Source organism: Nematostella vectensis, chromosome 14 (genome assembly GCF_932526225.1).
Source record: "Nematostella vectensis chromosome 14, jaNemVect1.1, whole genome shotgun sequence".
Classification (NCBI taxonomy): domain Eukaryota; kingdom Metazoa; phylum Cnidaria; class Anthozoa; order Actiniaria; family Edwardsiidae; genus Nematostella; species Nematostella vectensis.
The window spans coordinates 11,544,768-11,568,246 of record NC_064047.1 but is presented as its reverse complement, the minus strand read 5'-3'; the positions used below and the strand labels follow the sequence as shown (position 1 = coordinate 11,568,246).

The 23,479-nt window shown below is 40.1% G+C and overlaps 4 protein-coding genes and 1 long non-coding RNA gene across 5 annotated transcripts; all 5 read right to left on the bottom strand.

The window, feature by feature from the left end:
- Positions 1 to 4,744: 4,744 nt before the first annotated feature.
- Positions 4,745 to 14,191, bottom strand: LOC116616333. Its single transcript, XM_048722120.1, has 9 exons — positions 14,124 to 14,191; positions 14,030 to 14,081; positions 13,917 to 13,951; positions 13,793 to 13,841; positions 13,668 to 13,723; positions 13,547 to 13,598; positions 13,324 to 13,467; positions 12,640 to 12,921; positions 4,745 to 5,060 (listed from the first exon to the last, which is right to left on the bottom strand). The coding sequence occupies exons 1-8, from the start codon at positions 14,189 to 14,191 to the stop codon at positions 12,826 to 12,828; spliced, it is 552 nt and encodes a 183-aa protein (XP_048578077.1). The 3' UTR covers positions 4,745 to 5,060; positions 12,640 to 12,825.
- Positions 14,192 to 14,524: 333 nt separating this feature from the next.
- On the bottom strand, positions 14,525 to 15,447 carry LOC125559767. The gene is made up of 3 exons (XR_007306434.1): positions 14,973 to 15,447; positions 14,653 to 14,834; positions 14,525 to 14,562 (listed from the first exon to the last, which is right to left on the bottom strand). It is a non-coding gene; the product is annotated as an uncharacterized LOC125559767 (long non-coding RNA).
- Positions 15,448 to 16,151: 704 nt separating this feature from the next.
- On the bottom strand, positions 16,152 to 18,270 carry LOC125559905. Its single transcript, XM_048722118.1, has 8 exons — positions 18,203 to 18,270; positions 18,109 to 18,160; positions 17,996 to 18,030; positions 17,872 to 17,920; positions 17,747 to 17,802; positions 17,626 to 17,677; positions 17,403 to 17,546; positions 16,152 to 17,048 (listed from the first exon to the last, which is right to left on the bottom strand). Exons 1-8 carry the CDS (start codon positions 18,268 to 18,270, stop codon positions 16,953 to 16,955), a joined length of 552 nt encoding a protein of 183 aa, XP_048578075.1. The 3' UTR covers positions 16,152 to 16,952.
- A 96-nt stretch (positions 18,271 to 18,366) lies between these two features.
- LOC125559763 lies at positions 18,367 to 20,025 on the bottom strand. The gene is made up of 6 exons (XM_048721410.1): positions 19,573 to 20,025; positions 19,217 to 19,289; positions 19,049 to 19,068; positions 18,845 to 18,910; positions 18,729 to 18,772; positions 18,367 to 18,638 (listed from the first exon to the last, which is right to left on the bottom strand). Exons 2-6 carry the CDS (start codon positions 19,269 to 19,271, stop codon positions 18,500 to 18,502), a joined length of 324 nt encoding a protein of 107 aa, XP_048577367.1. The 5' UTR covers positions 19,272 to 19,289; positions 19,573 to 20,025; the 3' UTR covers positions 18,367 to 18,499.
- A 493-nt stretch (positions 20,026 to 20,518) lies between these two features.
- LOC116605474 lies at positions 20,519 to 23,200 on the bottom strand. The gene is made up of 11 exons (XM_048722117.1): positions 23,146 to 23,200; positions 22,978 to 22,997; positions 22,846 to 22,911; positions 22,730 to 22,773; positions 22,109 to 22,220; positions 21,996 to 22,030; positions 21,873 to 21,921; positions 21,745 to 21,800; positions 21,624 to 21,675; positions 21,401 to 21,544; positions 20,519 to 21,115 (listed from the first exon to the last, which is right to left on the bottom strand). The coding sequence occupies exons 1-11, from the start codon at positions 23,198 to 23,200 to the stop codon at positions 21,020 to 21,022; spliced, it is 729 nt and encodes a 242-aa protein (XP_048578074.1). The 3' UTR covers positions 20,519 to 21,019.
- Positions 23,201 to 23,479: the final 279 nt, after the last annotated feature.

Sequence of the window (23,479 nt, the reverse complement as noted above, 5' to 3'; positions counted from 1 at the left end):
TACCTTGAAGTTTCCAACAATGCACTGTGGTGTCTTTTCTGTCTAGCGATGGCGCTGTGATAGAGACCATTGCTGACAACAGTTTTGCTTGTAATTTGCTTACAAATTACATCTTTATCACATCTGGAGAGTGCCTTATGACATCATGAAGTCTATTTGGGCATAATTAATGCTGTGCTTATGGATGTTTGCACGCTGAGGATAATTCCATGTGATAATTCCTTGATCGAGCTTCACGGAGTGAGAAAGGAATTTTCTACTAGTGAATGGCCTCATACTCTCCAATGTGGATCATTTTTGCCTCCTAAGCTTATTCAACAATTGTTTTCAGGCCTATCCTGGATTGCTTGGACCTGGAAACGTTTTGTTTGGCTTTGGTTCCAAAAGACTTGTAAAAAAAAAACTGTTCTGAAAACGGGGAGATGAGTTTTCCCGCCTCTCTGTGAATGTGTTTATAAGTCTCCCATGATGCATTGCAGGCATGCATCATGGCGGATGGAAGCGTCGTTGGCTGACTTGGAGATATCAGCGTTAATAATTGTGGTTGATGGCTCTTAAATGGGAGCTTATGGAGCACAGTCAAGGTATGTATTTATGACTTGAGCAGTGTTTTGTTGTCTTTATTCGTAGTTGGGTATTTTGTGTCTCTTTTGGTGAGAAGTTTTTTCCGAGTTTAGCACATGTCTACGAATTGGTCAGAAATCAAGGTTGGCATTAACGAATTCAATTCTATTACATGACTTAGATGCGCTTTTGAATCGGCAGGCATCGAAATATTGTTAGATTAGAGGGTTGCAACACAGACACAATAAGAAAATTACCACAGCTACACCCCTAAAAGTCATTTCCTTCTAATTTGTTTTCAATATTTGGGGAGCCTACAACTTTGTTTAAGTTGAATTCCTCAACCCAACATAAACCACTGACACTGTTTTGTGTTTGGCATAAGAGAAGTTTATTATAAAATCACTACAAACTGATAAATGAAAAACTAAAATAATAATAATAAACCTCTCTGCCACCCTTCACACAAGGCCCAGGGTGGGAGGGCGGGAAAAATATGAGCTTGATATATAAACGTTGAAAAGAACAAAGAATTATAGAGTGAAGCTGTGAACGTGTGCTAGCAATCAAGACTAGAGATAACTGAAATACAATATGCTGGCTTGAGCAATTAATCCCTTTAAGCTAGGTGCCCAAAGGGGGGTAAATTCCTCAACCCAACATAAACCACTGACACTGTTTTGTGTTTGGCATAAGAGAAGTTTATTATAAAATCACTACAAACTGATAAATGAAAAACTAAAATAATAATAATAAACCTCTCTGCCACCAAACCACCGGCCAAACAACAAAACAGTACAGAAGGCCTAACTACTGGCCTGAATGGAAGCACGTAGCTGGGACGCAAGCGCCAATTTTGATTGATTACTAAATTCTAAATACAATTTGTAAGAGTCACTAGCCCAATCACCATACAACTGTACCAATTCCCCTGGTACTCCGTGGTTAAACGCCCAAGAGGCACAGCCGCGTCGAAATGAGTGACCCCGATATGAGTCAGCATGAGCAACCCCCACTGAGCAAAGCGCCAGACGAAATTCGGTAACAAAACGGGACTTCGTCAAAGCAAACGGGCCTGAATGACCAAGCAATAAAAACAGCGGTTTGCGTGCAGAAGCGGGTACCAGGCGACTCATGTTGTTATAGGCAGCGACCGGACATAATAACGAGCCTGGAATACGTAACAGAGGAATGTGTAATCGACGCTGACCGAACTGAATAGTTTTTGTATGCTTAAACGTGACGATAAGCCCGTGTTCGTTACACAAAACATCACCCCGTGTGAGATCGCGGGTAGGATTAAATGCCTTAATAGAAAGCGGTACGATATTAGCTATACGCGCCATAAGAAAAAATGCAAAGAGAAATGCGCAATACAATGTAGAAGAGTTAGCATCATGTTGAAAATCGACTGTTCGCGCAACTAGCAATAAAAGGCTAGGAGTTACCGGTGGAGCCCTCTGAGGTACATGTGGTATCCTACGGGAAACTCCCCGCAGGGCTAGGGATAAACTAAAATCCTTAGTAAATGCATAGTCATAACCGGCGAAAAGATGTAATAACTTGACCCCACTTAAATAATTACGAATCGAAGGTGGTGCAATCGAACGACTTAAAAACTGTACATAAAGACAGACCGTATCTATGTCTGCTGGTAATGGAGTCAAGTCAAAATATAAGCAAAATAGAAAAAAGGCCTTAAATTGAGTCTTTAAATTACTATATGTCCCTGTGCTATAAGCAGCTTGTAATGTCTGTCGTAGATCCTTTTGCAGAGAGGCCAAAGCCGAGGAATCTGCAAGAAAGAGCGAGCCGGAGAACTCCAAGAGGTAGTTTTAATCATAGATACTCCGTTGTATTCCCGCAGGAAATGACACCACCAAATAATATCCTTGCGAAATTCCGCGGTTAAATTAACGTGAAGATGATTGTATTGAACTGTTCGTAGCAGACTTAATAAGCGCGAGATAAACACCCGACTCTGACGAACACACTTTGAAACAAACACAAGTTTGCCAACTAGGGATTGTAACTCCCGTTTGCGAGCAGTTTTGCGGTTCCTCCAATCATGTAAGAGAAGCTCTAACTCCGCTAGCCGCTCAGGACTAACTGACAACGTAAATGAATTCGTGTCGACCATCACTCCCAAACACAGCATGAGCGATGAAGGCGGACAAGCTTTGGAAACAGATTCGATCAGTCCCAGAGAGGAGAGAAGAGTCCCCAACTGCTCAAAATCGGAAGTCGCAGAGCTAGCCTCAGAAACCCCAATGAAATCATCCAAATAATTAAATAAAACTTGTCCTTGCTGTCGATGAATCCAAGCTACCGCTGAGGTGGCGCGCTGACATGCCTGAGCAGCAGAGCGTAACCCCATAGTTAAAACAGTGTCAAAGTAATAATGTCCATTCCAAATATACCCAAGTAAACGGTAATCGCCGGGATCCACAGGAAACTGCCTATACGCCTGCCGCAGATCCCTCTTATAGAGAAAACAACCCGGGCCAAACTGCACGATCGCTTCCACAATGTCATCTATAGTGGGATAACAAGTCACGAACGGATCTCCCAGAAAACTATCGCACGGAATACCATCATTTACTGAACCGCCCTTAGGCCAGCTCAAGTCCACAATTACCCTACGTTCTTCAGAATCTCGCTTGGGAACCGTGTTCAACGGTGAAGTAACAAATCCACCCCCGAAGGGAGGATCCGTAAACGACCCAGCGACACGACCAAGCGAGACTTCACGTTGTAAATGCTCTGAAACTTGAGTCGCAAAATTGAGCGCACCCCGGTGAGTGCGAGCATCAAAAATAGGAACAGTATCGCCAGTGAAACCCACCGGCCAACCAAACTCCAGGAAATCACAAATCATTTGGTCGTCATAATCATACAACAAAGTCCTCCAAGTATTGATCTTTAGGGAACTTGGAACGGGCAGGCGAGAAACCACAAAGTTCGGGCGACCAGAACGAAAAACTAACTCATGTGCGTACAAATAAAAATCATTCGCCTGCTGAGAGTCACGAGGAAAGGCCGTGGAAAAACCACGACAGTCTAGAACACCAGCCTCCACCGGCTGAGGAAAACACACATCATGAATATAATCAGCGCCCGTGGAAAAGCCACGACAGTCAGGAACTGCAGCCTTTAGCGGCTGGGAGCAAGCATCCGCATTCAAAGCACAAAACGACATATCCGGAAATGAAGCAACAGTAACGGAAGGAACGCCCCCAATGTCTTGACCAAGAGCGAAGTTTATCAGTTTTTTGATTCCCCTGAAAGCGGACAATCAGATGAATCCTCTCTATGCGATTCCTGTTTTCTCGATTGTACCCAACAAGCCGCACAAATATGTTTTACCCATTTACGTTCGCCTCGGACGTAACCATAATGATCCTTGGTATGAATGCACTTCTCGCGTTGATAATCTCTACAGCCTTTCCATACAAACTTGAGTCGCTCGTAGTCTCGAGAGTTGCTAAGAATCTTGTACAAGTGAGGGTCAAGAGAAAGCTTGCTGCCGTCGGTATCGATCACTTTCCCCGAGCCATAAATCTGGTCCATTTTTCCCTCCACGTCGTTCAATGTTTTCTGGACGTCCTTGTCGGAAGAACTCGCTGTCTCAGTGACCATCTTAATTTGCCGCCGGGTATCATTTGAAAGTTTGGTTAAGTCGAATTTCTTCGCTTTTTTCCGGGCCTCTTCTAAAAACGCTGAGTACGTCAGACTAGCCTGTGTCCGCTTATTGAGGTTCTCCACAGTGAGATTCGTAGCGTAGTTCCACGATGCCTCGCTTGATTTGTAAGCTTCGTTAGGAGCAACTTGGTTATATTTCTCGAGAAAGGCGAGAGTCCGGTTCTCTTCCCCTTGGTCAAACGCTGCGTTGGCAAACCCGGCTAAAAGCACGAGCAAAAGAGCTAGAAATCTTGACATTGTAGCGAAGATTTCAATGAGTCCCTACGGAGTCTAATATGAGCTTGATATATAAACGTTGAAAAGAACAAAGAATTATAGAGTGAAGCTGTGAACGTGTGCTAGCAATCAAGACTAGAGATAACTGAAATACAATATGCTGGCTTGAGCAATTAATCCCTTTAAGCTAGGTGCCCAAAGGGGGGTATATTCTCACTTACTGATTTTTATTTACATATCTGAAACAACACGAGGCACAACCTTCAGTCGCTTTGGTGTTTTATTTTTTCTACATATATTTGGGGATACAACTTTCGTCAAGTTATTTTTACATACTTAGAAATATTTACATGAAATGACACGAGGCACAGCCTTTAGTTGCTTTGGTGTTCTATTTTGCGGTTGAGCGAGGGCATCTAGCGCATATTTTTGCTCCTGCTAATACCCTGTATGTTGGGGCCCACATGTAAACACATGGTTACGCGGAATATGCCTTCCCGCCCCCTACCCCTCACCGGGGTACTAGCAGGATGTCTCTCGTGTGCTAGATGCCCTCAGTAGGAATGGCCTGACTTAACCTTCGCCTTAACAAGGTAATAATAATAACAATGATAATAATAACAACAACAATAATAATAATAAAATTAACAATAATGATAATTTTGCCTGGACATTTAGACAAAAAGATATTTAAAAAAGGTTTTGTTTTCTTTGGGACGGGATAGAATAAGAATAGGAATATTGGTACATAATGTCCTAGCTCCAAACCCCTTTTAAGTTAAGCATTCAATATAATCACCTTTGGCACCGCATCCGTTTGTGTCTCAACTGACACCACTGTCACTTCACTAGTGGCCTGGACATCAGCCTCGGCACATTCAGTAGTGCATTCACTCCCTATGCTTTTTGTAGATGGAGAGCAAGTCTGGCTCTCGGCGGTGCACTAAAATAACAGACAGTTGTCATAAATTTGCCGCACTTGATCTAAAGCACCCTAGCTTCTTATTAGCAAAAAGACTTACGTGTGGACGAGTCTTTGTCTGCCCAATTTGCCTCTTAAGCTCCGCGAGTAGGCTGCAAATAGAACAAGAAAAATTAAATTTCCAAATGACATAACTACGGAAACACTAAACAGGAACTTACGCATCTTTTGCGGCATTGCTCTTCGTTTGCTCTGCAATTTGTGAAACAAATGCCTCCTACCAAACAAACAGATGTATATTTAGTATCAGTTCTTACATAGATATGAAATGTGTCAAATATTTTGATACCCTTTCTTCCTGCAGCTTGCCACAGGATGACCCGAGGTCTTTCTCCTTTCTAAAAAAGAAAAAAAATGTAATCAAGGCGTGGTCACAATGGGATGACACATTCATAACAAATTTATTCCTCTACCTTTCGGCAAGTGCTGGGGCTGATGTAGCCAAGACCTGAAACACGAGAAGGTTGTGAGTAAGGCATCTTAAACTGTCTGTCTGCCCTACTGTCTGTCCGTCTGTTGGCCCTACCTTTTCTAACACGGCATTCAGTAGATGCTGTATGAATACTTTCTGCAACTTCCTGAAGGAAAATACAAACGTATCGATAGTTGGGAAATGTTACTTTCTACTGCGGAGAACTCTAACAAAAAACACTTACAGCTCTTGCAGCTTGGCCTTCTTCCTGCCTTCATCCTATAAGCATGAATAGAATCATAAAGAAATAAGTTCTACATATGTTGAAATAATACAGTTCTTGTAAGGTGGAACTATATTATTGCTTCGCTTTATTTGCGCATCTTGCGTTGATAAACAAATCAAAATAAATAATAAAAGAACAACACTAGAATAGATAAGAAAGTTATAATAAAATTGCTTGACTACTCCCACTTTTCCGTCCTGTTTTATTTTTCGCCGTGTTGTTTAATATCGCGCAAAAAAAAATTGAGAAGAATGATGGTTGGGTGGGATGATTGTGCACTGTGCGCATTTAATCTAATTATTTTATTTACCTGCTTTTTGAGAAGGAGTTCTGCATTTCTTTGCTCTTCCGTTAGGACCCTTTAAAAATACAAATGTATTGGCGTAATCTTGATACAAAAACACAATAAACAGATTAAGATTAAAAAATGAGTACGATTGAATACTCACCGGTTTTCGTCCTGTAGACCTGATCTGAGGACATCATTCTCGATCTAGAAATATTCAGAAGCTCTCGTAAGAATTGTTTATAAACCAGTCCCCTTTTCAGCGCATCGAATACCTACCCCAAGTTTTCTGAGCTCTTTGTTCAAGCTTTGAATAGCACGGTGGGCATAATCCAGAGCCGATTCCTGCGCAAAAGACGGCTAATTGTCATTACTTCATAACAACTTTATATCTACTCAGTTACTATTAGGTTATAGCTCTCGTATGAACCAGCTGAAAAAAAGACAATTTGCTACATTCAGAAAACAATTTAAAGTACTTACCAACTGCCGGATCTTTGAGGCTGTTGAAGGAAATTATAAAATCTAATAAGTTAACATACAAAATGTTTGAATGTCTTGTCGGCAATCATGGGCTAATCCATCCGCGGCTGAAAAGGGCCCGCGGGACACACGCACGAATCCCACAAGCGCAACTCGCCTCAGACTCACCTTTCGGGCATCCGGTGAACTTGGATCCACTTGTCCTCCGGTTGTTTTGCAACATTTTTCGGCAGTCTTTTCCCTATAAGAATTAGGCTTGGAATTTAGAATCGACGTACACGACGAAAAAACTATAGCAACCATTGTTTAGATCACGCTTCGAAAAATGCGCGCGCTTTGAAAGACTTCGGAAAAGTCGCGCGCTTTGGAAGACGCAGAGCTGCTACACAGGCGAGTAATGAAAAACATCATCTACTCAGTTCTTTTACGCCAAACTGTAAGAACAGACTGAAAACAGACACCTCCCCCTCCCCCTCACCCTTTATTTCAAGTCCTACACCACCAGTCACGTTCTTACGGTATACCTTGAAGTTTCCAACAATGCACTGCGGTGTCTTTTCTGTCTAGCGATGGCGCTGTGATATAGACCATTGCTGACAACAGTTTTGCTTGTAATTTGTTTACAAATTACATCTTTATCACATCTGGAGAGTGCCTTACGACATCATGAAGTCTATTTGGGCATAATTAATGCTGTGCTTATGGATGTTTGCACGCTGAGGATAATTCCATGTGATAATTCCTTGATCGAGCTTCACAGAGTGAGAAAGGAATTTTCTACTAGTGAATGGCCTCATACTCTCCAATGTGGATCATTTTTGCCTCCTAAGCTTATTCAACAATTGTTTTCAGGCCTATCCTGGATTGCTTGGACCTGGAAACGTTTTGTTTGGCTTTGGTTCCAAAAGACTTGTAAAAAAACTGTTCTGAAAACGGGAGATGAGTTTTCCCGCCTCTCTGTGAATGTGTTTATAAGTCTCCCATGATGCAGTGCAAACATGCATCATGGCGGATGGAAACGTCGTTGGCTGACTTGGAGATATCAGCGTTAATAATTGTGGTTGATGGCTCTTAAATGGGAGCTTATGGAGCACAGTCAAGGTATGTATTTATGACTTGAGCAGTGTTTTGTTGTCTTTATTCGTAGTTGGGTATTTTGTGTCTCTTTTGGTGAGAAGTTTTTTCCGAGTTTAGCACATGTCTACGAATTGGTCCAGAAATCAAGGTTGGCATTAACGAATTCAATTCTATTACATGACTTAGATGCGCTTTTGAATCAGCAGGCATCGAAATATTGTTAGATTAGAGGGTTGCAACACAGAGACAATAAGAAAATTACCACAGCTACGCCGCTAAAGGTCATTTTCTTCTAATTTGTTTTCAATATTTGGGGAGCCTACAACTTTGTTTAAGTTGTATTCTCACTTACTGATTTTTATTTACATATCTGAAACAACACGAGGCACAGCCTTCAGTCGCTTTGGTGTTTTATTTTTTCTACATATATTTGGGGATAAAACTTTCGTCAAGTTATTTTTACATACTTAGAAATATTTACATGAAATGACACGAGGCACAGCCTTTAGTTGCTTTGGTGTTCTATTTTGCGGTTGAGCGAGAGCATCTAGCGCATATTTTTGCTCCTGCTAATACCCTGCATGTTGGGGCCCACATGTAAACACATGGTTACGCGGAATATGCCTTCCCGCCCCCTACCCTCACCGGGGTACTAGCAGGATGTCTCTCGTGTGCTAGATGCCCTCAGTAGGAATGGCCTGACTTAACCTTCGCCTTAGGGATTCAGCGACCATTTACAGTTCATTTATGAATTTCTGTATCAAATCTAACAAATATAGAATTTGCAGTATAAAACATTACAGATAACAGCTGTTCAAATTTATAAATCAGATAATAAGCTAGCACCCTGAAGAACAGTACATCCTATGGAGGCTACTATATTTCCAGTAGGGTTTAGAATGCCTCCGTTCCATGGATGAGGCGGTTGTGCAGGTTGCGTACCTGGCCACAGAAACTCTGCCAGGCACGCACTGCACGGTTTTGGTGCCTCTGTAATAGTACACAGACAAAGCAAAAGTATTATACTTTGTTATAAGCAATATTAAACACTGTAATAATAATAATAATAATAACAACAACAACATTAACAATGATAATAGTAACAACAACAATAATAATAAAATTAACAATAATGATTATTTTGCCTGGACATTTAGACAAAAAGATATAAAAAGGTTTTGTTTTCTTTGGGACGGGATAGAATAAGAATAGGAATATTGGTACATAATGTCCTAGCTCCAAACCCCTTTTAAGTTAAGCATTCAATATAATCACCTTTGGCACTGCATCCGTTTGTGTCTCAACTGACACCACTGTCACTTCACTAGTGGCCTGGACATCAGCCTCGGCGCATTCAGTATTGCATTCAGTCCCTATGCTTTCTGTAGATGGAGAGCAAGTCTGGCTCTCGGCGGTGCACTAAAATAACAGACAGTTGTCATAAATTTGCCGCACTTGATCTAAAGCACCCTAGCTTCTTATTAGCAAAAAGACTTACGTGTGGACGAGTCTTTGTCTGCCGAATGTGCCTCTTAAGCTCCGCGAGTAGGCTGCAAATAGAACAAGAAAAATTAAATTTCCAAATGACATAACTACGGAAACACTAAACAGGAACTTACGCATCTTTTGCGGCATTGCTCTTCGTTTGCTCTGCAATTTGTGAAACAAATGCCTCCTGCCAAACAAACAGATGTATGTTTAGTATCAGTTCTTACATGGATATGAAATGTGTCAAATATTTTGATACCCTTTCTTCCTGCAGCTTGCCACAGGATGACCCGAGGTCTTTCTCCTTTCTAAAAAAGAAAAAAATGTAATCAAGGCGTGGTCACAATGGGATGACACATTCATAACAAGATTATTCCTCTACCTTTCGGCAAGTGCTGGGGCTGATGTAGCCAAGACCTGAAACACGAGAAGGTTGTGAGTAAGGCATCTTAAACTGTCTGTCTGCCCTACTGTCTGTACGTCTGTTGGCCCTACCTTTTCTAACACGGCATTCAGTAGATGCTGTATGAATACTTTCTGCAACTTCCTGAAGGAAAATACAAACGTATCGATAGTTGGAAAATATAACTTTCTACCGGGGAGAACTCTAACAAAAAACACTTACAGCTTTTGCAGCTTGGCCTTCTTCCTGCCTTCATCCTATAAGCATGAATAGAATCATAAAGAAATAAGTTCTACCTATGTTGAAATAATACAGCTCTTGTAAGGTGGAACTATATTATTGCTTCGCTTTATTTGCGCATCTTGCGTTGATAAACAAATCAAAATAAATAATAAAAGAACAACACTAGAATAGATAAGAAAGTTATAATAAAATTGCTTGACTACTCCCACTTTTCCGTCCTGTTTTATTTTTCGCCGTGTTGTTTAATATCGCGCAAAAAAAAATTGAGAAGAATGATGGTTGGGTGGGATGATTGTGCACTGTGGGCATTTAATCTAATTATTTTATTTACCTGCTTTTTGAGAAGGAGTTCAGCATTTCTTTGCTCTTCCGTTAGGACCCTTAAAAAATAAAAATGTATTGGCGTAATCTTGATACAAAAACACAATAAACAGATTAAGATTAAAAAATGAGTACGATTGGATACTCACCGATTTTCGTCCTGTAGACCTGATCTGAGGACATCATTCTCGATCTAGAAATATTCAGAAGCTCTCGTAAGAATTGTTTATAAACCAGTCCCCTTTTCAGCGCATCGAATACCTACCCCAAGTTTTCTGAGCTCTTTGTTCAAGCTTCGAATAGCACGGTGGGCATAATCCAGAGCCGATTCCTGCGCAAAAGACAGCTAATTGTCATTACAATTTGCCACATTCAGAAAACAATTTAAAGTACTTACCAACTGCCGGATCTTTGAGGCTGTTGAAGGAAATTATAAAATCTAATTAGTTAACATACAAAATGTTTGGATGTCTTGTCGGCAATCATGGACTAATCCATCCGCGGCTGAAAAGGGCCCGCGGGACACACGCACGAATCCCACAAGCGCAACCCGCCTCAGACTCACCTTTCGGGCATCCGGTGAACTTGGATCCACTTGTCCTCCGGTTGTTTTGCGACATTTTTCGACAGTCTTTTCCCTATAAGGTTTATGCTTGGAATGTAGAATCGACGTACACGACGAAAAAACTATAGCAACCATTGTTTAGATCACGCTTCGAAAAATGCGCGCGCTTTGAAAGACTTCGGAAAAGTCGCGCGCTTTGGAAGACGCAGAGCTGCTACACAGGCGAGTAATGAAAAACATCATCTACTCAGTTCTTTTACGCCAAACTGTAAGAACAGACTGAAAACAGACACCTCCCCCTCACCCTTTATTTCAAGTCCTACACTACCAGTCAAGTTCTTACGGTATACCTTGAAGTTTCCAACAATGCACTGCGGTGTCTTTTCTGTCTAGCGATGGCACTGTGATATAGACCATTGCTGACAACAGTTTTGCTTGTAATTTGTTTACAAATTACATCTTTATCACATCTGGAGAGTGCCTTACGATATCATGAAGTCTATTTGGGCATAATTAATGCTGTGCTTATGGATGTTTGCACGCTGAGGATAATTCCATGTGATAATTCCTTGATCGAGCTTCACGGAGTGAGAAAGGAATTTTCTACTAGTGAATGGCCTCATACTCTCCAATGTGGATCATTTTTGCCTCCTAAGCTTATTCAACAATTGTTTTCAGGCCTATCCTGGATTGCTTGGACCTGGAAACGTTTTGTTTGGCTTTGGTTCCAAAAGACTTGTAAAAAAACTGTTCTGAAAACGGGAGATGAGTTTTCCCGCCTCTCTGTGAATGTGTTTATAAGTCTCCCATGATGCATTGCAGGCATGCATCATGGCGGATGGAAGCGTCGTTGGCTGACTTGGAGATATCAGCGTTAATAATTGTGGTTGATGGCTCTTAAATGGGAGCTTATGGAGCACAGTCAAGGTATGTATTTATGACTTGAGCAGTGTTTTGTTGTCTTTATTCGTAGTTGGGTATTTTGTGTCTCTTTTGGTGAGAATTTTTTTCAGAGTTTAGCACATGTCTACGAATTGGTCAGAAATCAAGGTTGGCATTAACGAATTCAATTCTATTACATGACTTAGATGAGCTTTTGAATCAGCAGGCATCGAAATATTGTTAGATTAGAGGGTTGCAACACAGAGACAATAAGAAAATTACCACAGCTACGCCGCTAAAGGTCATTTCCTTCTAATTTGTTTTCAATATTTGGAGAGCCTACAACTTTGTTTAAGTTGTATTCTCACTTACTGATTTTTATTTACATATCTGAAACAACACGAGGCACAGCCTTCAGTCGCTTTGGTGTTTTATTTTTTCTACATATATTTGGGGATACAACTTTCGTCAAGTTATTTTTACATACTTAGAAATATTTACATGAAATGACACGAGGCACAGCCCTTAGTTGCTTTGGTGTTCTATTTTGCGGTTGAGCGAGAGCATCTAGCGCATATTTTTGCTCCTGCTAATACCCTGTATGTTGGGGCCCACATGTAAACACATGGTTACGCGGAATATGCCTTCCCGCCCCCTACCCCTCACCGGGGTACTAGTAGGATGTCTCTCTTGTGCTAGATGCCCTCAGTAGGAATGGCCTGACTTAACCTTCGCCTTAGGGATTCAGCGACTATTTACAGTTCATTTATGAATTTCTGTATCAAATCTAAAAAATATAGAATTTGCAGTATAAAACATTACAGATAACAGCTGTTCAAATTTATAAATCAGATAAAAAGCTAGCACCCTGAAGAACAGTACATCCTATGGAGGCTACTATATTTCCAGTAGGGTTTAGAATGCCTCTGTTCCATGGATGAGGCGGTTGTGCAGGTTACGTACCTGGCCACAGAAACTCTGCCAGGCGCGCACTGCACGGTTTTGGTGCCTCTGTAATAGTACACAGACAAAGCAAAAATATTATACTTTGTTATAAGCAATATTAAACACTATAATAATAATAATAATAATAATAATAATAATAATAATAATAATAATAATAATAATAATAATAATAATAATAATAATAATAATATTAATAATAATAATAATAATAATAAAAATAATAATAATAATAACAACAACAACAACATTAACAATGATAATAATAACAACAACAACAACAATAATAATAAAATTAACAATAATGATAATTTTGCCTGGACATTTAGACAAAAAGATATTTAAAAAAGGTTTTGTTTTCTTTGGGACGGGATAGAATAAGAATAGGAATATTGGTACATAATGTCCTAGCTCCAAACCCCTTTTAAGTTAAGCATTCAATATAATCACCTTTGGCACTGCATCCGTTTGTGTCTCAACTGACACCACTGTCACTTCACTAGTGGCCTGGACATCAGCCTCGGCGCATTCAGTAGTACATTCACTCCCTATGCTTTTTGTAGATGGAGAGCAAGTCTGGCTCTCGGCGGTGCACTAAAATAACAGACAGTTGTCATAAATTTGCCGCACTTGATCTAAAGCACCCTAGCTTCTTATTAGCAAAAAGACTTACGTGTGGACGAGTCTTTGTCTGCCCAATTTGCCTCTTAAGCTCCGCGAGTAGGCTGCAAATAGAACAAGAAAAATTAAATTTCCAAATGACATAACTACGGAAACACTAAACAGGAACTTACGCATCTTTTGCGGCATTGCTCTTCGTTTGCTCTGCAATTTGTGAAACAAATGCCTCCTGCCAAACAAACAGATGTATATTTAGTATCAGTTACATGGATATGAAATGTGTCAAATATTTTGATACCCTTTCTTCCTGCAGCTTGCCACAGGATGACCCGAGGTCTTTCTCCTTTCTAAAAAAGAAAAAAAATGTAATCAAGGCGTGGTCACAATGGGATGACACATTCATAACAAGATTATTCCTCTACCTTTCGGCAAGTGCTGGGGCTGATGTAGCCAAGACCTGAAACACGAGAAGGTTGTGAGTAAGGCATCTTAAAATGTCTGTCTGCCCTACTGTCTGTCCGTCTGTTGGCCCTACCTTTTCTAACACGGCATTCAGTAGATGCTGTATGAATACTTTCTGCAACTTTCTGAAGGAAAATACAAACGTATCGATAGTTGGGAAATGTTACTTTCTACGGGGGAGAACTCTAAAAAAACACTCACAGCTCTTGCAGCTTGGCCTTCTTCCTGCCTTCATCCTATAAGCATGAATAGAATCATAAAGAAATAAGTTCTACCTATGTTGAAATAATACAGTTCTTGTAAGGTGGAACTATATTATTGCATCGCTTTATTTGCGCATCTTGCGTTGATAAACAAATCAAAATAAATAATAAAAGAACAACACTAGAATAGATAAGAAAGTTATAATAAAATTGCTTGACTACTCCCACTTTTCCGTCCTGTTTTATTTTTCGCCGTGTTGTTTAATATCGCGCAAAAAAAAAAAAAATGAGAAGAATGATGGTTGGGTGGGATGATTGTGCACTGTGCGCATTTAATCTAATTATTTTATTTACCTGCTTTTTGAGTAGGAGTTCTGCATTTCTTTGCTCTTCCGCTAGGACCCTTTAAAAATACAAATGTATTGGCGTAATCTTGATACAAAAACACAATAAACAGATTAAGATTAAAAAATGAGTACGATTGGATACTCACCGGTTTCCGTCCTGTAGACCTGATCTGAGGACATCATTCTCGATCCAGAAATATTCAGAAGCTCTCGTAAGAATTGTTTATAAACCAGTCCCCTTTTCAGCGCATCAAATACCTACCCCAAGATTTCTGAGATCTTTGTTCAAGCTTCGAATAGCACGGTGGGCATAATCCAGAGCCGATTCCTGCGCAAAAGACAGCTAATTGTCATTACTTCATAACAACTTTATATCTACTCAGTTACTATTAGGTTATAGCTCTCGTATGAACCAGCTGAAAAAAAGACAATTTGCTACATTCAGAAAACAATTTAAAGTACTTACCAACTGCCGGATCTTTGAGGCTGTTGAAGGAAATTATAAAATCTAATAAGTTAACATAGAAAATGTTTGAATGTCTTGTCGGCAATCATGGACTAATCCATTCGCGGCTGAAAAGGGCCCGCGGGACACACGCACGAATCCCACAAGCGCAACTCGCCTCAGACTCACCTTTCGGGCATCCGGTGAACTTGGATCCACTTGTCCTCCGGTTGTTTTGCGACATTTTTCGACAGTCTTTTCCCTATAAGGTTTAGGCTTGGAATGTATAATCGACGTACACGACGAAAAAACTATAGCAACCATTGTTTAGATCACGCTTCGAAAAATGCGCGCGCTTTGAAAGACTTCGGAAAAGTCTCGCGCTTTGGAAGACGCAGAGCTGCTACACAGGCGAGTAATGAAAAACATCATCTACTCAGTTCTTTTACGCCAAACTGTAAGAACAGACTGAAAACAGAAACCTCCCCCTCCCCCTCCCCCCTCACCCTTTATTTCAAGTCCTACACCACCAGTCAAGTTCTTACGGTATACCTTGAAGTTTCCAACAATGCACTGCGGTATCCTTTCTGTCTAGCGATGGCGCTGTGATATAGACCATTGCTGACAACAGTTTTGCTTGTAATTTGCTTACAAATTACATCTTTATCACATCTGGAGAGTGCCTTACGACATCATGAAGTCTATTTGGGCATAATTAATGCTGTGCTTATGGATGTTTGCACGCCGAGGATAATTCCATGTGATTATTCCTTGATCGAGCTTCACTGAGTGAGAAAGGAATTTTCTACTAGTGAATGGCCTCATACTCTCCAATGTGGACAATTTTTGCCTCCTAAGCTTATTCAACAATTGTTTTCAGGCCTATCCTGGATTGCTTGGACCTGTAAACGTTTTGTTTGGCTTTGGTTCCAAAAGACTTGTAAAAAAAAACTGTTCTGAAAACGGGAGATGAGTTTTCCCGCCTCTCTGTGAATGTGTTTCTAAGTCTCCCATGATGCAGTGCAGGCATGCATCATGGCGGTCGGAAGCGTCGTTGGCTGACTTGGAGATATCAGCGTTAACAATTGTGGTTGTTGGCTCTTAAATGGGAGCTTATGGAGCACAGTCAAGGTATGTATTTATGACTTGAGCAGTGTTTTGTTGTCTTTATTCGTAGTTGGGTATTTTGTGTCTCTTTTGGTGAGAAGTTTTTTCCGAGTTTAGCACATGTCTACGAATTGGTCAGAAATCAAGGTTGGCATTAACGAATTCAATTCTATTACATGACTTAGATGCGCTTTTGAATCGGCAGGCATCGAAATATTGTTAGATTAGAGGGTTGCAACACAGACACAATAAGAAAATTACCACAGCTACGCCCCTAAAGGTCATTTCCTTCTAATTTGTTTTCAATATTTGGGGAGCCTACAACTTTGTTTAAGTTGTATTCTCACTTACTGATTTTTATTTACATATCTGAAACAACACGAGGCACAGCCTTCAGTCGCTTTGGTGTTTTATTTTTTCTACATATATTTGGGGATACAACTTTTGTCAAGTTATTTTTACATACTTAGAAATATTTACATGGAATGACACGAGGCACAGTCTTTAGTTGCTTTGGTGTTCTATTTTGCGGTTGAGCGAGAGCATCTAGCGCATATTTTTGCTCCTGCTAATACCCTGTATGTTGGGGCCCACATGTAAACACATGGTTACGCGGAATATGCCTTCCCGCCCCCTACCCCTCACCAGGGTACTAGCAGGATGTCTCTCTTGTGCTAGATGCCCTCAGTAGGAATGGCCTGACTTAACCTTCGCCTTAGGGATTCAGCGACTATTTACAGTTCATTTATGAATTTCTGTATCAAATCTAAAAAATATAGAATTTGCAGTATAAAACATTACAGATAACAGCTGTTCAAATTTATAAATCAGATAAAAAGCTAGCACCCTGAAGAACAGTACATCCTATGGAGGCTACTATATTTCCAGTAGGGTTTAGAATGCCTCTGTTCCATGGATGAGGCGGTTGTGCAGGTTACGTACCTGGCCACAGAAACTCTGCCAGGTGCGCACTGCACGGTTTTGGTGCCTCTGTAATAGTACACAGACAAAGCAAAAATATTATACTTTGTTATAAGCAAAATTAAACACTATAATAATAATAATAATAATAATAATAATAATAATAATAATAATAATAATAATAATAATAATAATAATAATAATAATAACAACAACAACAACATTAACAATGATAATAATAACAACAACAACAACAATAATAATAAAATTAACAATAATGATAATTTTGCCTGGACATTTAGACAAAAAGATATTTAAAAAAGGTTTTGTTTTCTTTGGGACGGGATAGAATAAGAATAGGAATATTGGTACATAATGTCCTAGCTCCAAACCCCTTTTAAGTTAAGCATTCAATATAATCACCTTTGGCACTGCATCCGTTTGTGTCTCAACTGACACCACTGTCACTTCACTAGTGGCCTGGACATCAGCCTCGGCGCATTCAGTAGTACATTCACTCCCTATGCTTTTTGTAGATGGAGAGCAAGTCTGGCTCTCGGCGGTGCACTAAAATAACAGACAGTTGTCATAAATTTGCCGCACTTGATCTAAAGCACCCTAGCTTCTTATTAGCAAAAAGACTTACGTGTGGACGAGTCTTTGTCTGCCCAATTTGCCTCTTAAGCTCCGCGAGTAGGCTGCAAATAGAACAAGAAAAATTAAATTTCCAAATGACATAACTACGGAAACACTAAACAGGAACTTACGCATCTTTTGCGGCATTGCTCTTCGTTTGCTCTGCAATTTGTGAAACAAATGCCTCCTGCCAAACAAACAGATGTATATTTAGTATCAGTTACATGGATATGAAATGTGTCAAATATTTTGATACCCTTTCTTCCTGCAGCTTGCCACAGGATGACCCGAGGTCTTTCTCCTTTCTAAAAAAGAAAAAAAATGTAATCAAGGCGTGGTCACAATGGGATGACACATTCATAACAAGATTATTCCTCTACCTTTCGGCAAGTGCTGGGGCTGATGTAGCCAAGACCTGAAACACGAGAAGGTTGTGAGTAAGGCATCTTAAAATGTCTGTCTGCCCTACTGTCTGTCCGTCTGTTGGCCCTACCTTTTCTAACACGGCATTCAGTAGATGCTGTATGAATACTTTCTGCAACTTTCTGAAGGAAAATACAAACGTATCGATAGTTGGGAAATGTTACTTTCTACGGGGGAGAACTCTAAAAAAACACTCACAGCTCTTGCAGCTTGGCCTTCTTCCTGCCTTCATCCTATAAGCATGAATAGAATCATAAAGAAATAAGTTCTACCTATGTTGAAATAATACAGTTCTTGTAAGGTGGAACTATATTATTGCATCGCTTTATTTGCGCATCTTGCGTTGATAAACAAATCAAAATAAATAATAAAAGAACAACACTAGAATAGATAAGAAAGTTATAATAAAATTGCTTGACTACTCCCACTTTTCCGTCCTGTTTTATTTTTCGCCGTGTTGTTTAATATCGCGCAAAAAAAAAAATGAGAAGAATGATGGTTGGGTGGGATGATTGTGCACTGTGCGCATTTAATCTAATTATTTTATTTACCTGCTTTTTGAGTAGGAGTTCTGCATTTCTTTGCTCTTCCGCTAGGACCCTTTAAAAATACAAATGTATTGGCGTAATCTTGATACAAAAACACAATAAACAGATTAAGATTAAAAAATGAGTACGATTGGATACTCACCGGTTTCCGTCCTGTAGACCTGATCTGAGGACATCATTCTCGATCTAGAAATATTCAGAAGCTCTCGTAAGAATTGTTTATAAACCAGTCCCCTTTTCAGCGCATCAAATACCTACCCCAAGATTTCTGAGATCTTTGTTCAAGCTTCGAATAGCACGGTGGGCATAATCCAGAGCCGATTCCTGCGCAAAAGACAGCTAATTGTCATTACTTCATAACAACTTTATATCTACTCAGTTACTATTAGGTTATAGCTCTCGTATGAACCAGCTGAAAAAAAGACAATTTGCTACATTCAGAAAACAATTTAAAGTACTTACCAACTGCCGGATCTTTGAGGCTGTTGAAGGAAATTATAAAATCTAATAAGTTAACATAGAAAATGTTTGAATGTCTTGTCGGCAATCATGGACTAATCCATTCGCGGCTGAAAAGGGCCCGCGGGACACACGCACGAATCCCACAAGCGCAACTCGCCTCAGACTCACCTTTCGGGCATCCGGTGAACTTGGATCCACTTGTCCTCCGGTTGTTTTGCGACATTTTTCGACAGTCTTTTCCCTATAAGGTTTAGGCTTGGAATGTATAATCGACGTACACGACGAAAAAACTATAGCAACCATTGTTTAGATCACGCTTCGAAAAATGCGCGCGCTTTGAAAGACTTCGGAAAAGTCGCGCGCTTTGGAAGACGCAGAGCTGCTACACAGGCGAGTAATGAAAAACATCATCTACTCAGTTCTTTTACGCCAAACTGTAAGAACAGACTGAAAACAGACACCTCCCCCTCCCCCTCACCCTTTATTTCAAGTCCTACACCACCAGTCACGTTCTTACGGTATACCTTGAAGTTTCCAACAATGCACTGCGGTGTCTTTTCTGTCTAGCGATGGCGCTGTGATATAGACCATTGCTGACAACAGTTTTGCTTGTAATTTGTTTACAAATTACATCTTTATCACATCTGGAGAGTGCCTTACGACATCATGAAGTCTATTTGGGCATAATTAATGCTGTGCTTATGGATGTTTGCACGCTGAGGATAATTCCATGTGATAATTCCTTGATCGAGCTTCACAGAGTGAGAAAGGAATTTTCTACTAGTGAATGGCCTCATACTCTCCAATGTGGATCATTTTTGCCTCCTAAGCTTATTCAACAATTGTTTTCAGGCCTATCCTGGATTGCTTGGACCTGGAAACGTTTTGTTTGGCTTTGGTTCCAAAAGACTTGTAAAAAAACTGTTCTGAAAACGGGAGATGAGTTTTCCCGCCTCTCTGTGAATGTGTTTATAAGTCTCCCATGATGCAGTGCAAACATGCATCATGGCGGATGGAAACGTCGTTGGCTGACTTGGAGATATCAGCGTTAATAATTGTGGTTGATGGCTCTTAAATGGGAGCTTATGGAGCACAGTCAAGGTATGTATTTATGACTTGAGCAGTGTTTTGTTGTCTTTATTCGTAGTTGGGTATTTTGTGTCTCTTTTGGTGAGAAGTTTTTTCCGAGTTTAGCACATGTCTACGAATTGGTCCAGAAATCAAGGTTGGCATTAACGAATTCAATTCTATTACATGACTTAGATGCGCTTTTGAATCAGCAGGCATCGAAATATTGTTAGATTAGAGGGTTGCAACACAGAGACAATAAGAAAATTACCACAGCTACGCCGCTAAAGGTCATTTTCTTCTAATTTGTTTTCAATATTTGGGGAGCCTACAACTTTGTTTAAGTTGTATTCTCACTTACTGATTTTTATTTACATATCTGAAACAACACGAGGCACAGCCTTCAGTCGCTTTGGTGTTTTATTTTTTCTACATATATTTGGGGATAAAACTTTCGTCAAGTTATTTTTACATACTTAGAAATATTTACATGAAATGACACGAGGCACAGCCTTTAGTTGCTTTGGTGTTCTATTTTGCGGTTGAGCGAGAGCATCTAGCGCATATTTTTGCTCCTGCTAATACCCTGCATGTTGGGGCCCACATGTAAACACATGGTTACGCGGAATATGCCTTCCCGCCCCCTACCCTCACCGGGGTACTAGCAGGATGTCTCTCGTGTGCTAGATGCCCTCAGTAGGAATGGCCTGACTTAACCTTCGCCTTAGGGATTCAGCGACCATTTACAGTTCATTTATGAATTTCTGTATCAAATCTAACAAATATAGAATTTGCAGTATAAAACATTACAGATAACAGCTGTTCAAATTTATAAATCAGATAATAAGCTAGCACCCTGAAGAACAGTACATCCTATGGAGGCTACTATATTTCCAGTAGGGTTTAGAATGCCTCCGTTCCATGGATGAGGCGGTTGTGCAGGTTGCGTACCTGGCCACAGAAACTCTGCCAGGCACGCACTGCACGGTTTTGGTGCCTCTGTAATAGTACACAGACAAAGCAAAAGTATTATACTTTGTTATAAGCAATATTAAACACTGTAATAATAATAATAATAATAACAACAACAACATTAACAATGATAATAGTAACAACAACAATAATAATAAAATTAACAATAATGATTATTTTGCCTGGACATTTAGACAAAAAGATATAAAAAGGTTTTGTTTTCTTTGGGACGGGATAGAATAAGAATAGGAATATTGGTACATAATGTCCTAGCTCCAAACCCCTTTTAAGTTAAGCATTCAATATAATCACCTTTGGCACTGCATCCGTTTGTGTCTCAACTGACACCACTGTCACTTCACTAGTGGCCTGGACATCAGCCTCGGCGCATTCAGTATTGCATTCAGTCCCTATGCTTTCTGTAGATGGAGAGCAAGTCTGGCTCTCGGCGGTGCACTAAAATAACAGACAGTTGTCATAAATTTGCCGCACTTGATCTAAAGCACCCTAGCTTCTTATTAGCAAAAAGACTTACGTGTGGACGAGTCTTTGTCTGCCGAATGTGCCTCTTAAGCTCCGCGAGTAGGCTGCAAATAGAACAAGAAAAATTAAATTTCCAAATGACATAACTACGGAAACACTAAACAGGAACTTACGCATCTTTTGCGGCATTGCTCTTCGTTTGCTCTGCAATTTGTGAAACAAATGCCTCCTGCCAAACAAACAGATGTATGTTTAGTATCAGTTCTTACATGGATATGAAATGTGTCAAATATTTTGATACCCTTTCTTCCTGCAGCTTGCCACAGGATGACCCGAGGTCTTTCTCCTTTCTAAAAAAGAAAAAAATGTAATCAAGGCGTGGTCACAATGGGATGACACATTCATAACAAGATTATTCCTCTACCTTTCGGCAAGTGCTGGGGCTGATGTAGCCAAGACCTGAAACACGAGAAGGTTGTGAGTAAGGCATCTTAAACTGTCTGTCTGCCCTACTGTCTGTACGTCTGTTGGCCCTACCTTTTCTAACACGGCATTCAGTAGATGCTGTATGAATACTTTCTGCAACTTCCTGAAGGAAAATACAAACGTATCGATAGTTGGAAAATATAACTTTCTACCGGGGAGAACTCTAACAAAAAACACTTACAGCTTTTGCAGCTTGGCCTTCTTCCTGCCTTCATCCTATAAGCATGAATAGAATCATAAAGAAATAAGTTCTACCTATGTTGAAATAATACAGCTCTTGTAAGGTGGAACTATATTATTGCTTCGCTTTATTTGCGCATCTTGCGTTGATAAACAAATCAAAATAAATAATAAAAGAACAACACTAGAATAGATAAGAAAGTTATAATAAAATTGCTTGACTACTCCCACTTTTCCGTCCTGTTTTATTTTTCGCCGTGTTGTTTAATATCGCGCAAAAAAAAATTGAGAAGAATGATGGTTGGGTGGGATGATTGTGCACTGTGGGCATTTAATCTAATTATTTTATTTACCTGCTTTTTGAGAAGGAGTTCAGCATTTCTTTGCTCTTCCGTTAGGACCCTTAAAAAATAAAAATGTATTGGCGTAATCTTGATACAAAAACACAATAAACAGATTAAGATTAAAAAATGAGTACGATTGGATACTCACCGATTTTCGTCCTGTAGACCTGATCTGAGGACATCATTCTCGATCTAGAAATATTCAGAAGCTCTCGTAAGAATTGTTTATAAACCAGTCCCCTTTTCAGCGCATCGAATACCTACCCCAAGTTTTCTGAGCTCTTTGTTCAAGCTTCGAATAGCACGGTGGGCATAATCCAGAGCCGATTCCTGCGCAAAAGACAGCTAATTGTCATTACAATTTGCCACATTCAGAAAACAATTTAAAGTACTTACCAACTGCCGGATCTTTGAGGCTGTTGAAGGAAATTATAAAATCTAATTAGTTAACATACAAAATGTTTGGATGTCTTGTCGGCAATCATGGACTAATCCATCCGCGGCTGAAAAGGGCCCGCGGGACACACGCACGAATCCCACAAGCGCAACCCGCCTCAGACTCACCTTTCGGGCATCCGGTGAACTTGGATCCACTTGTCCTCCGGTTGTTTTGCGACATTTTTCGACAGTCTTTTCCCTATAAGGTTTATGCTTGGAATGTAGAATCGACGTACACGACGAAAAAACTATAGCAACCATTGTTTAGATCACGCTTCGAAAAATGCGCGCGCTTTGAAAGACTTCGGAAAAGTCGCGCGCTTTGGAAGACGCAGAGCTGCTACACAGGCGAGTAATGAAAAACATCATCTACTCAGTTCTTTTACGCCAAACTGTAAGAACAGACTGAAAACAGACACCTCCCCCTCACCCTTTATTTCAAGTCCTACACTACCAGTCA

Bases quoted from the DNA above. Each gene is read 5' to 3' on its own strand.
- LOC116616333 (XM_048722120.1), bottom strand. From the start codon at position 14,191: ATGAAGGCAGGAAGAAGGCCAAGCTGCAAGAGCTGTGAGTGTTTTTTT. The intron at 13,724-13,792 runs GTATCAAAATAT...TTTGTTTGGCAG, and splicing joins GCAAGCTGCAGGAAGAAAGG to GAGGCATTTGTTTCACAAAT. The intron at 13,468-13,546 runs GTAAGTCTTTTT...CTGTTATTTTAG, and splicing joins AGACAAAGACTCGTCCACAC to TGCACCGCCGAGAGCCAGAC.
- LOC116605474 (XM_048722117.1), bottom strand. From the start codon at position 23,200: ATGTCGCAAAACAACCGGAGGACAAGTGGATCCAAGTTCACCGGATGC. The intron at 22,912-22,977 runs GTAAGTACTTTA...TCTTTTGCGCAG, and splicing joins CCTCAAAGATCCGGCAGTTG to GAATCGGCTCTGGATTATGC. The intron at 21,545-21,623 runs GTAAGTCTTTTT...CTGTTATTTTAG, and splicing joins AGACAAAGACTCGTCCACAC to TGCACCGCCGAGAGCCAGAC.
- LOC125559905 (XM_048722118.1), bottom strand. From the start codon at position 18,270: ATGAAGGCAGGAAGAAGGCCAAGCTGCAAGAGCTGTGAGTGTTTTTTT. The intron at 18,031-18,108 runs GTAGGGCCAACA...CTCGTGTTTCAG, and splicing joins TGAATGCCGTGTTAGAAAAG to GTCTTGGCTACATCAGCCCC. The intron at 17,921-17,995 runs GTAGAGGAATAA...TTTCTTTTTTAG, and splicing joins GCCCCAGCACTTGCCGAAAG to AAAGGAGAAAGACCTCGGGT.
- LOC125559763 (XM_048721410.1), bottom strand. From the start codon at position 19,271: ATGTCGCAAAACAACCGGAGGACAAGTGGATCCAAGTTCACCGGATGC. The intron at 19,069-19,216 runs GTGAGTCTGAGG...TTCCTTCAACAG, and splicing joins GTTCACCGGATGCCCGAAAG to CCTCAAAGATCCGGCAGTTG. The intron at 18,911-19,048 runs GTAAGTACTTTA...TCTTTTGCGCAG, and splicing joins CCTCAAAGATCCGGCAGTTG to GAATCGGCTCTGGATTATGC.